The sequence below is a fragment of the Macaca fascicularis genome, chromosome 4 (assembly GCF_037993035.2).
Source record: "Macaca fascicularis isolate 582-1 chromosome 4, T2T-MFA8v1.1".
Taxonomy (NCBI): domain Eukaryota; kingdom Metazoa; phylum Chordata; class Mammalia; order Primates; family Cercopithecidae; genus Macaca; species Macaca fascicularis.
Genome location: NC_088378.1, coordinates 16,105,973 through 16,122,556, shown reverse-complemented (window position 1 = coordinate 16,122,556; position 16,584 = coordinate 16,105,973). Strand labels below are relative to the sequence as shown.

Genomic DNA, 16,584 nt, shown 5'->3' with positions numbered 1-16,584 from the left:
ATTTCACTTGCCCTATAATGATTTATCAACTAATGGGCACCCAGGCTACATTGTCAAATATAGATTAAATTTTTTTAATTTAGTATGCTTTTTTCCCCCCCAAAGGAGTCTTGCTCCTCCGTGCCAGTGCAGTGGTGCAATCTCAGCTCACTGCAACCTCCACCACCTGGGTTCAAGCAATTCTTCTGCCTCAGCCTCCCCAGTAGTTGGGATTACAGGCACACGCCACCACACTCAGCTAATTTTTGAATTTTTACATTACAGACAGGGTTTTACCTTGTTGACCAGGCTGGTCTCAAACTCCTGACCTCAAATGATCTGTCCACCTCGGCCTCCCAAAGTGCTGGGATTACAGGCATGAGCCACTGTGCCCAGAGTAAAATTTAGTATGCTTTTTATACATCTTTAGCAAGTATTCCAGATTGTTTTGTAAAATATTTTATTGTAAATTGCATATTTTTTCATATACAAAATGCTTAGATGGTATCAAATGTCTGCATATTATATAATTATAGGATATGTTTTAGAAATGAGTTCAATTTTTAACTTTTTCAAATTTTATGTATATTTTTAGGATATCTTTTTTTAAAAGCTTCTAATGCCTTAAATGTAGTGATCTAAGAACAGGCATTCATACTGTTTTAAACAAAGCAGATTTGCCACCATTTTATACTCACTAATTTTTTTATTATATGATAGGGTTGACTAACTTTTCCCCCATTTGCTTTGTTTTACAGAATCTTGAGCTCAGAAAATATATCTCCAGGTTCTCTGCAGTTTCTCTGACATACACAAGATGTAATCCACAGCATCTTCCATTTAAATGACCCCTCATTTGGGCAATCGAATTGGATAGTAATCATTTTAGACTTATTAGGGATACAGCATCTCTTATCCAAGCATATTCCACAAAAAGTGGGTTTGTAACTCTGAGTACTTGAGCATCCAGAAAAGACAAATTTTTCAGCTTTGGAGAGTTGGAAAGTAGGTTGGCATGTTTTTCCTTTGGGGATCTGAAAAGATACATAAAATGAAGTCATTCTTTAAATTTGATTACAATAGTTTAGAAAAACAACATGTAGAATATTTTATAGTACAAACAATTATTTGGAGGCATTAATAAAAGTTGTTATGTAGTGATTTCCAGCACTCTCTTCTCTACCCTTAAGATCCCCTTCTCATCAGAGGTCTGTCCTAACTGTCCTCTCTGTTCTTCCTCCATCATATTATAGCACCTATTCCTCAATGTTTTTTGCTATCTGTTCTTTACTCAATTTTACAATAAATAGAAATTTCTGTTTTGTTTAATATCAAGGGCCATGTCTTATTAAATATTTATCTAAGACTTAGCAAAGTCCATAACACAGCCCAGACAGTTTTCAGTGGATGGGTAGATGAATACTTACCCTAATCTTTCTTTAAAACTGAATTGTCAGCCGGACACAGTGGCTCACGCCTGGAATCCCAGCACTTTGGGAGGCCGAGGCAGGCAGATCACGAGGTCAGGAGATTGAGACCATCCTGGCTAACATGGTGAAACCCCGTCTCTACTAAAAATACAAAAAATTAGCCGGGCGAGGTGGCAGGTGCCTGTAGTCCCAGCTACTCGGGAGGCTGAGGCAGGAGAATAGCATGAACCCAGGAGACGCAGCTTACAGTGAGCTGAGATCACGCCACTGCACTCCAGCCTGGGCAACAGAGCAAGGCTCTGTCTCACAAAAAAAATAAAAAATAAAAATAAAAAAACGGAGTTGTCAACTTGCTAATATGATAGAGAATAACTTTGGGGTGAGAGGATTGTGTAGCATTTCTAAAAATTACCCTTTTTGAGACAGACTTCCTGCCTCGTTCAAGAAGTAAGACCAGCTCTAGTTATACCAAACAATCTTAGGGTAAATATTTTATTGTAGTGTTTTAGCAAGTTTACTATGTAAGCATAGAGCATTTTGGAAATGGTGTGGCTTCCTTCCAAGTTAGTGATATATAACTAAGATCAGGACTTCTCTAATGTTCATAGTATCTGTTTTCATAATTATAGTGTAGCAACCAAAATCTTTTATTCATTAACATAGAAAAAACAAGTTAGAATCTGCTCTGGTTGGTAAAATTTTCCCCACAACGTGCAGTTATTACCTGTTTTCCTCTGAAATAGTTTGACTTTAAGCATTATAATGAGATGGTTTTATTTTTCTAAGAACTAAACACCATCCCTCCCTCCAAAACACACACATGCTTACTTTTCAGGAATCTCTTAATATGGAATTAAGTTAAACATATTTAAACTTTACCTTTATTGTCTTTAATATATTGCTGTCACAAGGCTGAATGTAACACAGTCTTTTCTCTTTTCTCATTTCACAGTTGCTGTTTTCATTGGTCACCCTATTAGATATTCCCATCCCACATGTTCTGGAGCAGGGAGTCCACTTTGTTGCTTGCACGAGACATTTTTTTTTCCAAATAAGTGGGAGATTTCTATAAGCTAAAACGGAGAAAAGTACATATGTATACATATAAATGTACTTGTATAAATAGATAATTTTTAACCATGTTTAAGCTAATGTTTAAGAAATCTGAATATTTTTGTATAATATAACTCAGAATAAAAGAAGCTGATGGTCTAATTTATCATTCTATCTCCCTCTTTCCCAACCCCAGAATTAACTTTCAATCAAGTATTACAGTCCAACCTCTTAGGAGGAATAAAAATACTTTATCTTTGAAAAACTGAGAAGATTTACTCATTTGCATTTTTCTGCTTTGCCTGTCCTCTGAATCTTAAGCCTAAGCTTATGTTCCTGTTGAGTTGTCTTTTCCCTGGTTCTTGCCTGATCATTTCTAACAGACGTTGAAACAAAAATTAGAGAATTTGAGATATTGATCAGAACAGTGTGATCTTAATGTTAACTTTCATAATATGTTAAAATCTAAAATACAAAAATTATATTTGAGAATGAGACTATCAGCGAGACCAGATTTCTTCCACTTGTTTTAATCTAGTCTTTTAGAAAACTGTCTAATTAACTAATGCTATGCTGAACTAAACTAATAGTTTATATACAAAGTTATTGCAAGTGTATAATTTCATTCATTCAACTTAATTGTCACACTCCCTATGTTCTTAGACCCAAAGCACTCTCCAATTGGGTAGGATTTCAAATTACTTATGAAAAAACAGAATGGATGGATCAATAGATGGGTCAGTGAGTGAGTAGATAGAGACCCTCCAATGTCTGCTGCTAAAGGGAAATAGAAGGGGAAGAAAGAATATAAGAGGGTATAATAATGCTCCCATTTCCATGTAAGGTCACTGGGAGCTTCTTGTTATAAATGGATCAAGCCCTTGGCTCATTTTAAGCAAACTACATATTGACTTACTGTCTCAAGGCATTTCCTTAAGGTTAATGTGCATCTTGAAATGAATGCTTTGGGAGTACGGTTGTGATTTGAGTCTGCACAGCAAAATTCTGGCTATATTACTTCAAAAAAATCAATTTAAAACTTGAAAAAGACCCAGAAAAAAAAAAAAAAAAAAGGCCTTCTTCATAGGAAATAGTCTCTTTAAAGTATGTGCTCTATTTTAATTGATACTATGACACTGCTTTCAGTGTTATTACAGTAAAGTCTCTTGCAATTGCACGTAGAACTGAGGAGAGGAAGCAGAAACGTGAAGATACCTGGAAGGTAGACAACAGTTTAAAGACCTCTGAAATAGTTTGCAGGAAGCAGATTAGAAGCTTGGCACACATCTGCAATAAATAAACGCAGGTTAGATTACCGTGTTACCAGTAATCCTACTTGTTAAACCAAGAGCTGTAGTTCAAGAATTTACCATTCATTAAAAAGCAAGAAAACTAGAAGAGATTTTTTTTAAACAAAGCTTAGTGTTTGGTGAGCATTGAAGAAAGCATGAGGGCATTATGTCATTGCATGCTTCATACTGACCTAGCAAAAGCTAGATTCCAACCATAGACTACAAATTACTGTCACAAATGTATCTTAAAGTATGTGTTTTTGTCATTATGGTTCATTTTAAAAGCCAAATTCCTGTGTGGGCCATAAATATAATTTCACAGTTAAGCAAAGAAGAGACATTAGACTGAACATGTACTTCATTTGAAACACATCTAGCTCTAAATCGCAAATACTAGAGAACACTCAAAGCGCTAACTACCAAGACTGACTATCTGATGCCTTTCCCAACCAAGGTCAAAGTGAATCCACTGAACTGCTCTAACTTCTAAAATGAGACCAACTTGAACTTGATCCAAAGGACTCCACTCGTGGAAAACTGCTCTAAGGTAGTCTTTCCAGGGAAGTTTATGCATGGGTTCTAAGAGCCTTATATTGAATCACTAAAATCCAACGCAGAAAACTAACTGTTCTGTACATTTTGAAAAAAAATAATAAGGATAGGGCTTATAATTTCAGAGGTTTTAGAGCATTAACAGTGTCATGCTGTCAACTGAACATGTCTAGTAAATGCAAATTCACCACAACCTGGTAAACTTTTTTTCCAATTAACTGACAAAACTGGAGTTGCTGAGGATGTTCCTTTTATAGAGTTAGTTTTTAAATATCTAAAACTCATTTCCCTGCTTATGGTTGCCTTTATTAAATATCCACTTAATAAAAATGAACTTATGAGTTGTTAACATATACAAGTATTCTGCATTTGCATGGCACCTCTCACTAAGCTCTAAACTTTAAGAAAAAGCCATTCTTGATTTCTGGTTGAGAACACAGAGGTGTGAACAAGAACCAGACTTCAATGTTACCCCTTCCGAGTCCTTCCTCTTCTATATTTGCTGGTGGTTTTAAAACTCCTGTTCCCAAAATATGCTGATGCTTAAATAAAATGCTAACTTAGAGCAGACCAGGATACAAGGTTTATGAATATACTTAAGCTGTTTGCAAATGGTCAGGTATACAAGAAGAGTAATGAAGAATCACACTTCAGTTTTCTGAGTACATAGATACATGGGTAACCTACTTAAAAATGCCTCTGTGCGTGTGTGTGTGTGTGTGTGTGTGTGTGTGTGTGTGTGTGTTTACAGACAGAGAGATTAGCAATTAAACTTCAATTTCAGAGTGAATGAACTATGACTCTCATAGGACTTCCTATGAGATTTCTATTTTTAGAAATAATATTTACAAGTTCAAAATATGTGTCAGTTTTTATTTTTCAGCAGTAGCCTCTCATTTCTGCCTGTATCACATAGAAATGTTGCCTTTTAAAATTTGGGGAAGTGGATGGTCAAACTTCTTGCCCATAATAGAACAATACAAATAAGTTATTCCAGGGTACCTGTGAACAATATTTGGTCAATTTTCCTGAGAAGAGTTTGGGAATAAGCAGAGGTGTAAGATTTTAGAAGAGCTTCCTGACCTAGTAGATCTTTTAAAAATGTTTTTAAATGTTTTACCAGAAAATTCTAAAACATTATAACATTTCCTTTTCAAAAGTTTATCCCGGTCTGAGGCAAAGATTGAGTAAAATGATACACTCAAACTATATCTCACTCTGACCACCAATCAGTAAGTACTTACTGAGTACCTATGGTACATAAAAGGAACATGAAGGAATACCACCAAGGTCATACATGAAAAATAACTCTACTTATGAGCACCTGGCATTGTTTTGTAGCTTGTTGAAAGCTGCTGTAGTAATGGTTCCAGGCCACAGTTTGACTGATCAGACTTCTTTCCACCTTTAGCTCCAGAGCAGTGACCGTCAGCCAGCTTTGGTATAAACAGAGGCGTGCATCCAATGGCGCCACTCACACAGAGGCAGCTAAACAAGGGGTTGGGCTGAAACACTTGGCCATTGTGATAATGTACCTGGTTGAACTCGCATCCAACAGCTACAAGGTCTGAAAAGAGAAAAGAGCAAAATTGTCAAAGAAGCCATAACCTGTGACAGTGTAGACCTCCAATTATAAACCTAAGAAGAAATGGATTATCTCCTGTATGAAGTATAGCTCTCAACCTCTTAGGTTCCATTTGGAACCTCCTTCATGGGACATCTGTAGAACGGTTTCTAAAGTGAGGCATTTTCATTATATTGTAGGCTATACACCCCACATGGTCACTTCCAGAATTAAGAACAAGTAAATATCCTGTAAAATCACCATAAGAATAGCAGTTGATAATAAATCTGAGATAGGCTGATGCCTAGTGAGACAGGTTTTCCCAGACATCCAACAACAGGCTAGGATATATTCTTAGGAAGACAGGACAAGTGAATGTCTGAAGAAACTATACTTTAGTTAACTACAGAACTGCAAGGTACTGATGGTTTTTGTTAAGAGATTGTAGGAGAGTTTCACTTCCTCTGAGGGGTATTCTTGACCTTCTGGATAGGCTCTTCCCCAGGTGCGGTCCTCTAATCCCTTGGCAGTACCTGAGACACTTTTAGGGGATCTGCAAGGTCAAAACTCTTTTCCAAATACTAAGATGTGGCTGGCCTTTTTCACTGTGTTAGTATTTGCACTGGTGTACAAAAGCAACTGTAGCTAAAACTGAACTGCTGGTGCCTTGGCATGAATCAAACTGTAGAAGTAATCTTGTATTTTTCCTTGCCAGGTACTTATACTTTAAAAGGGGGAGGAGTTTTACCTAAGAATGTCCTTGATGGCACAGTAAAAAGTATTAATTTTATTAAATCTTAATCATCAAGCACTGGTGTCTTTAATATTCTATGTAACAAAATAGGAAATATACATAGAATATTCCAGTGCAATAGCTGTCTTGAAACTTCAGCAAATGACTGTCTCAGGGAAACTTAAGGAACCATGTCATTGGTAAAGTTGTGAGCTGAGCTAACCACTTTTTTTAGTGGGAATTTTACTTGAAGAAATGACTGATGATAAACTGGTTATTCAGACTTTTGTATTTTGAAAATGAGCAAACTGAGCCTGCCACTTCAAGGAAAACAACTGTGACAGCATTTTTTGTCAATGCGAGAATTCGAGATTTCAAGGAAAAATTCAAATTTTGGAAAACTTGTATCCATCACTGAAATCTTTATATTTATCCAATATGTAGACTTTTCTGGTGAGGATGACATTAATGTGATTTTTTTAGATGTTACATAATTAAGTGTATCAATATTTTGAACATCTCTACAACACAGTAAACATATTTTCCAAATGAACAATGCATAGAATGGCAAAATTATGCATGAGTAAAAGATCTATTCCAAATGGGTCTTGGATAGACCAATGCATTTTAATGTCACAGAGTTGAAAGTTCATTGATGTGGTTTCAGATTCCATGATGCAGCTAATTTTTAAGACACTCACTTGTCAAGTTTTAACATATCAATAAACATAAAAGTGTATTCACAATTATCTGAAAAGCCTGTTAAAATATTCCTCCCTTTTCAAATTACATATCTGTGTGATGCCAGATTTTCTTCACATATTTCAACCAGAAAAACACATAGTAACAAATTGAAAGAAGCAGCAGATGTGTGACTCTAGCTATCTTCTATTGAGCTAGACACTAGAGAGATTTTCAAAACATGTAAAACAATGACACTCTTACTATATTTTTCTTTGGAAAATAAGTTATATGTTTTTTCATAAAAACATTATTCTTATTAATCTGCAATGGGTTTATTCTTTTTAAATGAATTAATAAATATTTCTAAATTTCTAATCCATCAAATATCAATGGATAAAACCCACATAAAACTCTTTAGGTCCTCATTAATTTCTTAGAGTATAAAGGGGTAATTTTTAGACTATAAAGGGGTCATTTCTAAGACTATAAAGGGGTCCTCAGATCAAAGTTTTTACAATGTTGCTCTTGATCAGGGATCATCAAGTTTTCTGCAAAGAGCCAAATAGAAAATATCTTAGCCTTTGCAAGCCAGAGAGTGTTTAGTGAAAACTACTGACTCTGCCATTGAAAAGCAGCCATAGACTCTACGTTAATGTGCCATGTTCCAATAAAGCATTATTTACAAAAACAGGCTGTGGGCTAGATTTGACTCTCAGGTCATAGTTTGGGGCCCTAGTTACAGATCATCCCCATTCCTATCCTCGTGGCTATGCTCTGTTAAAAGTCTCATCACATTTTGTGTGAAATTACTTATGGAAAGGTCTGACACCTTAATATTTGATTTTCTGAGGCCAAGGCCTGTATCTCTTGTTTTCCCCGTCATGTCCTCAGTTGCTGGCCACAGTGCTTGGTTGTGTAGTGGATGGTCACTAAGGGGTTAATGAAATAACCTGCCCAGCTTGGGAAAAATGGGTGTCCTGAATGCCACATTGTTTGATAGGTCATGTTTTCCTTATAGGATTCCAATAAATAACATTTTTGAGAGCCTACTGAATACCAGATGTTGTGCTAGGTGTTTTATGTCATTATTTTATTTGATCCGCCCAGCAACTCTATAAGCTAGGAAGTACGTATTATGTAACTGAGGCACAGAGAAAATAAACAACTTGATCAAGTGTATTCAGTGAGCAAAGCAGTCAGGACTTGAACCTAGATCCCACATTTTTAACCATATAATACAGTGCTGGCAGGGGCATCCGGCTATCAAGCTTGAGCACTCTACACATTCAGCGTGACTCTAAAGATAGACTCTCATTCGGTGGCTCATAACCAAACTTCTGATCGAAATTTGCCTTCCTGCTTAGACTTTTCTGCAGACGGACTAAACTGCCCAGGTGATATGAGTATTTCTCTTTCCTTAGAAATTTTATTTTTTTATCCTAAATAATTTGGCATCCTGAATTAGTGTCAATGTTTAGATGGTCTGAATCCGTCTCCAGAGCTTAGTCACACAAGGCTGAGGGTCAGATTGTGGTTTCGGGTGACCTCACCTTTTTTTTACAAATCTGCTGAAGTAAAAGGCACAGCAACTCAATCATTAGTTGGCAAAGCTGAGGTTAAAGTTGTATCTCTGAATACTGGGTATACATTCTAATATTTTTAAGCAGATTATTTTTTGTTACAGAAAAGGCTGAAGTTGGATTGTTTTTGACAGTATTAACAAAAGCTGTCATTTTGTAGCACTTTAAGAGGTCAGACTCTAGATAATTCCTTTTATTTTCTATCATTAAAAGCAATTACCTGAGAAGAACTGCAAGATCACCTCAATGCAATGAAAATAATGGGTTTCTGAATGTGTGTAAGCATCTGCTAATTTCACGTAGTATCCAATACAATGGAGCCAGTCCCACTGGTGCATGAAAACTAAACCCACTTCATATTTAGCCAAACTAAGCTGATCACTCGAAGCTAACAATTGCAGGAAAGAAATCTGTCTAGACTCAATCTTTTCCAGCAGGTCCAGAAGAAGACACTTACATGCACACACTCCAGTCTCGTACCTAGGCCTGTCTACTGAGTAGTCACAATACAGCCCTTTGTGTGGGTCACAGAGGTCAGCTTCATTGCAGATTTCCCCTGGTTGCTTGGCACAGATTTTACAGCATCCACAGCCGTCTCTCACCAGGCTCACTCCAGGAGGGCAATGGGGCTTCTGATGAGGGCATTTGCAGGGCCAGTGACAAAACTGTTTACGCTGATGTGCATCTGACACTTCTCCAGGCCTTCCTTCGGGTGTTGTATCTAACGGTCCAGTGCCCTGTGCCCTGCAGCAGAACTTCATTTGATAATAAAGGTGATGTTAGAAATAGCTTCTCTATGTAATAGTATAATAGGAATAGAAGATTTCCCACAAACAGGTAGTATACAGTGTGGTGAGTTATAATCATTATAACACCTATCAGCATTTGACACAATTACTCTCCTTAAACTATTCTTCACTCAGCCTCCCAGACTCTTAGAGGCTCTTATTCCACTTATTCCACTCTTATTCCTCCTTTCTCATTGACTGCTCCTTCTCACTCTCCTTTGCCAGTTTCTTCTCATCCTCTTAATCTATAAACCTCAGAGCCCCATGGATAAGGCCTCTAAAGTATCTTCCCTCACTAATATCTCTTATCTCCAACTCATACCCCTCTTCTGAACTCAAACTGCCTACTTAACATCTCCACTTCGATGTTTAATAGGCATAGCAAATTTAATATGACCAAAAACAAGCCCCCAAGCTTCCCCCAATCTGTTCTTCCACACACTTCCCCATTTGAGCAAATGCCAATATATTTCCAAAATACCTTGATATTAGATCATTCTTGACTCTTCTCTTTCACATTTTACATCTAATCCCATCAATAAATGCTGTCTATTACACCTTTAAAAATACCCACACTAATCATTTATTGATGCCCTCTCTGTTACCATCGTAATCCAAGTCACCATTGTTCCCTTGGATGATTACAATAGCCTCCTGAATGTTCGCCTTGCTTGCTCCTTTGTCCACTTGACATCCAGAACGATTCTTTTAAAATAAGCCAGGTCATATCACTCTTTGCTCATATGGAGTGAATTCCTCATGGCCTCCCATTTCAATGTAAAATTCAAAGTGCCGCCATGGCCCTGAATCATGTGGTCCCCCTCCCCATATTACTTTGCCCACTGCCACTCACCCGCTTTGTGCCTCCACACCAGCCACACCAGCATCCTTGTTCTCTGACTCCAAGCACATTCTGCCCCTAGATATCTTCATGGCTCACTCTTTTATTGTCTTCAGGTCTGTGCTCAAATTTCTCAGTGAGGCCCTCTTTGACCACTCTTTGTGAAAGAGCACCCTATCCCAGTCCTTTTGCCATAGAGTTTCCCACCTTTCTTATTACCTACACATTTCAGTTGTTTACTTTCTGATACCTGCACCAAGAATGTAAGCATCTTGAAAGCAAGGTCTTTGCCTAATGTCTGTCTTGACGACTGCAATCTTTATAAATCACTTTACGTGGTTATTTCAATCAACCTTCATAGCAACAGTGTGCAGTGGTGATTATACCATGCGATAGGCAGATAATGGTCCCCTCAAAGATGTCCATGTCCTGATCCCTGGAGCCCGTGCATATATATTACCTAAAACAATGAAGGGGAGTTTGCATATGTGATCAATTTAAGAATCTTGAGGTTATCACTCTTGATTATCCAGGTGGGCTCAAGGTAATCACAAGTACATTGGGTCCACCGGTGAAGGAGGCAGGCCTGTCAGAGAAGATGCGATGGCAGAAGCAGAGGTAGGAGCGATGCCGTTGCTGAAAGGGGTCATGGTCCAAGGAAGCCAGACAGCCTTAAAAAGCCAGAACAGGCAAAGAATGGATTCTCCCCTGCTGCCTCCAGAAGGGCAGCAGTCCTGCCAACACTTGATTTTAGCCCTGTAAGACCCACTTTTAGACACCAGATGTCCAGAACTGTAAATAATCTTGTGGCTTTAAGCCATTCAATTTGGTGATTTCTTACAGCAGCAATAGTATACTCCATTTTATCAGTGAGGACCCTGAGACTCAAATTATTTAAGTTGTCCTATGTGACAGATCAAGAGGTAGAAGAGCAATTTATATCAGGCAGGCAGTTTCCAGAGCCTAAGCTCTCAACACTTACCCTCCTTCCTTTCCTAGTCCAACTCCTACTGCAACCCAGCTTTGATACTGAGCAAATCACTGAATCTCTGCATCTGTTTCTCCAGGCTAGACCTCATCCCTTAAGCTTACAACTTATTCGTTGCTACTGGACATATGTACGTTGAGGTTCTACAACTACCCTCCCCCTGACAAACTGCTCCTCAACTAGCAGTTCCCATTTTAGTGAATGGCATCACCATTCACTCAGGACCCCTAGTCAGGAAGCTGAAAACCATCTGGATTTCTTCCTCTCCCTCATCCTTCACACCTGAAAGTGTCTGACCTACAGGAAAGGTGAAAGCACTTACGCACAGCATTCAGGTCCCTCCTCGTGTCTTGCAGTTCTTGTATGCATTAGGTTCCAGAAAGTTAAAGTGCCTGCAGTTCCCTGCATATGTGATGCTGTTCCTCCTGCCTGGAACATTCTGCCGAGACCCTGCTCCTTCTTCATCTAGTTATCCTTCAAGGTTCTGTTTCAGTATCATCTTTTCCAGAAAGGTTCCTGTAACTTCCCTGCCTTGCACAATTTTAAACTGAAATTACCCAAGTAAGTGCCTATCTCTTCCACTAACCACAAAGTCACCCAACCTCAGGTGCTTGTGGTTTGTTTGTGAGTATACCACCAGCACTTAGCACAGTGCCTGCCAATTCACTTATGTAAATAACTCTTAATGTTTATTTGATGGAACTGGGGGCTGTTGAATTGATTCCTAGATCTAAGTCAATTTGCACCTCAAAAACTCTACATTTAGAAGTATCTGTATGAAATTCCACCTAATATTAAACACTCAGCCTTTTTTCCTACCGCTGGTAAAACACGTATGCCCCAGTAAAGAGTAACATTTCAGCTGCCATTCAAAAGTTGCATGCACAACGTGAGAATGGGTTTTGATGGGGAGGATAGGACACTGCTGGGCTTCTGGACAAGGAACAGGGGAAAAGGAAACATCAAAGTGGAGAAGGGAGTAGAAATAGTAAAGCTAAAATCCTAAAAAACGTTTAAACTTAAAAAATTTTGCCTACTTCTCAATTTTGCACATGTTCAGCTATAGCCACCAGTGATTCAGGATGCCAGGTTCCATGGCCTCTTTGCTGGTCTCACGTCCGTGAAATCTCTTCAGTCCCCGCTCTTGCCCCACCTCTCTAAGGCATTTGACTCTCCTCTACCTTGGATTTCATTACATCTGGTCCCCCCAATACACCCCCTACTTTTCAACGTACTTTCTCAGTCTCCTCCACAGGCTCCTGTTACCCTGAATTTGACTTAGATTTAGGCCTATTGATGTTTCTTAGCTTCAATGTATTGCTTGCCTCACTCTACACACCGTCTCTTGGCAATCTCACCCACCCCCTTGCTTTCAGTTTTCATCCTATGCAAGTTTGAAATCTAAATTTCCAGCCTGGACTTCTCCACTGAGCCCTAGACCCATGAGCTAACTCCCTACTGGACGTCTCCGCCCAAATGTCCTCCAGGAAATACTCAAGTCCAAAAGTCATCATTTTTCACTCTTCAAAGTCTGGAGTCAGGAATCTGGATTCATCTATGTCGTCTTCCTCTCTCTCACCTCCTATGGCCATTCAGTGACCTATCTTATGTATTCTATTGTCCTTGCCTTCCCAGAACTAGATACTCTTCCCCATTTCACTGCTACTAAGTAAGGACTATCCCTACGAGTTCCTGACTGGCCTTCCTCCCTCCAGAATGACTTTTCAAGTGTATCTACTACATTGCCGATGGAGTAATCTCTTTAAAGCACATGTCTGGTTATATTACTCCTCTCCTTAAAGCCCAATCAGGGGTTCCCCACAGTCTATACTGGGCAACCTAAACTTCTGGGCCAGGTATCCAAAGCCCTCCCCTGCCTACCTCTTGAGCTTCAGCTCTCACACACTCTCCTTCCATGCCTTGCCATTTGCTGGACTCCCTGGGTTGGTTTTCTCCTGCCTGCTTTTTCTCATGTTCTTTCTAATGAAATGCGCACTCCCAAAACTGCCCCCCTGGATGCCTCTTTATCTCTCCAGTTTTTAAGCATTTCCAGATCATCTCTGAGGTCAAAAGGTAACACTGTTGACATCCAAGGATAAAGAGAAAATCATAACAGTAGACTGAGAAAAGCATTACATACAGAATTACATTAAATATGAGATCTGACTTCTTATCAAAAGACAGAGGGGGAGGAAGAGATGGAGAAGAAGATGCCCAAAGACAATGTTGAAAGGAAAAAAAAACACAACCTGTCAACCCAGAATTATATGGCCAGTGAAACTATCTTTCAAAAATGAAGCTGACATAACCTGTAATCCCAGCACTTTGGGAGACTGAGGCAGGTGGATCACTTGAGGTGAGGAGTTCAAGACCAGCCTGGCCAACATGGCAAAACTCCATCTCTACTAAAAATACAAAAACTTATGCAGGTGTGGCAGCATGCACCTGTAGTCCCAGCAACTCAGGAGGCTGAGACAGGAGAATTGCTTGAACCCAGGAGGCAGAGGTTGCAGTGAGCCGAGACGCACCACTGCACTCCAGCCTGGCCAACAGAGGGAGACTCCATCTCAAAATAAAGAAAGAAAATCATAACAGTAGACTGAGGAAAGGGGGAAGCATTACATACAAAAGTACAATAAAATTGAGATCTGACTTCTCATCAAAAGAAGGAGGAAGAGGGAGAGAGAGAGAAGAACAAGATGCCCAGAGACAATGTTAAATGGGGGGGGGGGGGGAGAAATCCTGTCAACCCAGAATTATATAGCCAGTGAAACTATCTTTCAAAGATGAAGGTGAAATAAAAACCATTTCTGGGTAAACACAACCTAAGAGAAATTGTTGCTAGCAGATCTGCCTCACAAGAAATACTAAAGGAGGATCTTCAGTCTGCAGATCTTCTGTTATGATAATAACTTAGAAATACAGGAAGAAATGAAGACGCCTGGACATAGTCAATATGTGGGTAAATATAAAGAATCTTATATTTTTCTCTTTTCCTCAGACATATTTTGATTGTTTTCAACAGCAAAATTTCAAGACAATAAGCGGCACTAGAATGGTGCAATAGAAAGAATAAGCATTTTGGCAACAGATCCGAGCTTTGCGATAGCTCTGTGATCTTACAGAACTTCCCACCATTTGATCTCCTCTGTAATATGGGATTAATAATGCCGACCTTTAAAGTTGTTTTGATAATTAAGATTTATTATTATATAACCCCCGGCACCCTTGGGCCGGGCTCAGTGGCTCACACCTGTAAACCGAACATTTTGGGAGACCAAGACAGGCGGATCACTTGAGGTCAGGAGTTCAAGACCAGCTTGGCCAACGTGGCAAACCCTATCTCTACTAAAAATACAAAAGTCAGCCAGGTGTGGTGGTGCATGCCTGTAATCCCAGGTACTCAGGAGGCTGAGGCACAAGAATCACTTGAACCCAGGAGGTGGAGGTAGAGCCGAGACTGCGCCACTGCACTCCAGCCTGGGCAACAGAGTGAGGCTCTGTCTCTAAATAAATAAATGAAGCAGCCAGCACAGTATTTGGCATATAGCAGATATTCAGTAAATGCTAGGTATTATCAGATATTTTATGAATTTATGAATTCATAAAAGCAAAGTTAAGCACAAAATAATCCATTCTTACCTCTCTGTGTGTAACACCTTTCTGTGTTTGTTGTTGTTTATTTTATACACATCTCTCTGTGTTGGAATACTTGCTGTCTAAGAACATGCAGCTGCTCTCAATCCACAATGACAGGCTTTTTCTCAAGAACAGTGGAATAGGAGACACACAGACAGGGGAGTGAGCCCCTCCACAGAACAGCAGCAATGACCTAGACCACTGACATTCTTGCATGATTCTTTTGAAATCGTAAATATCTCTCTATATGGTATAACAACTTCCAATTCCTTGTTTTCTAAGATATATCTACTACTTATGGTCCCAATCAACTACTAACTCACAGACACGCCCATGTTTTCTAAATCACCAGATTTCAAAACTCTGTCCCCTGTCTACCGTGTAAATAAATCAACAATTAAGCCACCTAGTTTTCATCTTCTTATTTAAAAAGACTAAGGCAATGAATTGCTCATAGTAAGTTAAACTTCCCTTTGGTCTGTTGCTTGAAATATTTCCAAGCCTCCATAGACTGCTACCCTTTCAGGAAGTGAGAAACACATGGACTGAGAAAAGACAAAGTAAGAGAATGTTTTAAAAATGTAAATGTTTGTTCCAAAGTGCCCCTTTCAAACAAGGACAGGCTTAACTGGAAAAAGCCGCTGTCAAAATTCGTTTTTCCAGGGACTCTTTGCACATTTTGCAGACAGCAATGGAAAGTTGAGCCTCCGCCTGGAGCTGGCATGGAGAGACACTGTTTCCCACACTGTGCCAGGCCATGCCTTAGACTCTGCTACAAAAATATATAGGAAAGCGGGGGGCTGTTCAAACATAGCGAAAGGAGGCTTCAGTGCCATTACCTGAAAGGGAGAAATGTTTTACATTTCTTTCAGGAAGCCCATGAACTAACACAGAACTTTATTTGGAAAGAAAAATGGCTTCCTATTTCTTATGAAGTAGATGCACAAGCCATTGATCCTCCCTCTTCCCCATCTTCGTTTTGTTTAGCTTTGGCCTGAAGAACTGAGGATGGCTGTAGTCTCCGGAAGGGAAAAGTCGGGGGAGAGGACTTACCTGTGCCAGGTCAGCAAGCAGAAGAGTGGAGAAGAGGAGCCCCCGCATGTCGCTGGGACCGTGGAGCCACCCTGAGGGGTAGAGAAGTCGCCGCTTGTTCATTGCTCCGGCCACACAAAGCTCCCCTGTCTGCTCTGCAAACCCCAAGCTCCTCTGCACAAGAACACACACCCGCCACCTCCCACACTACCAACTCTCAGCCTGCACTCTTATGTTTAAGGATCCGTTTTAATACCCTGTTTACTTTCATGAGACTCTTCTAATACCTGCCTTCGCTGTGAGCGTGTCACAGGTCAGGAGCGAGCGAGCACTTTCCTCCCGGGGCTCACGAGGGCAGGGCAAGTAGTGACTGTTCTCTAAGTGACTCTGCGACCTGCCCCCAACAACGGGTGGGGTCCCACGTCATTC

General features: G+C 39.6%; 1 protein-coding gene across 1 annotated transcript; it reads right to left on the bottom strand.

Annotated features, from left to right (window-relative positions):
• Positions 1-665: 665 nt before the first annotated feature.
• CCN6 (cellular communication network factor 6) lies at positions 666-16,336 on the bottom strand. Its single transcript, XM_005551612.4, has 5 exons — positions 16,177-16,336; positions 9,325-9,622; positions 5,631-5,873; positions 2,289-2,482; positions 666-1,013 (listed from the first exon to the last, which is right to left on the bottom strand). The coding sequence occupies exons 1-5, from the start codon at positions 16,276-16,278 to the stop codon at positions 732-734; spliced, it is 1,119 nt and encodes a 372-aa protein (XP_005551669.1). The 5' UTR covers positions 16,279-16,336; the 3' UTR covers positions 666-731.
• Positions 16,337-16,584: the final 248 nt, after the last annotated feature.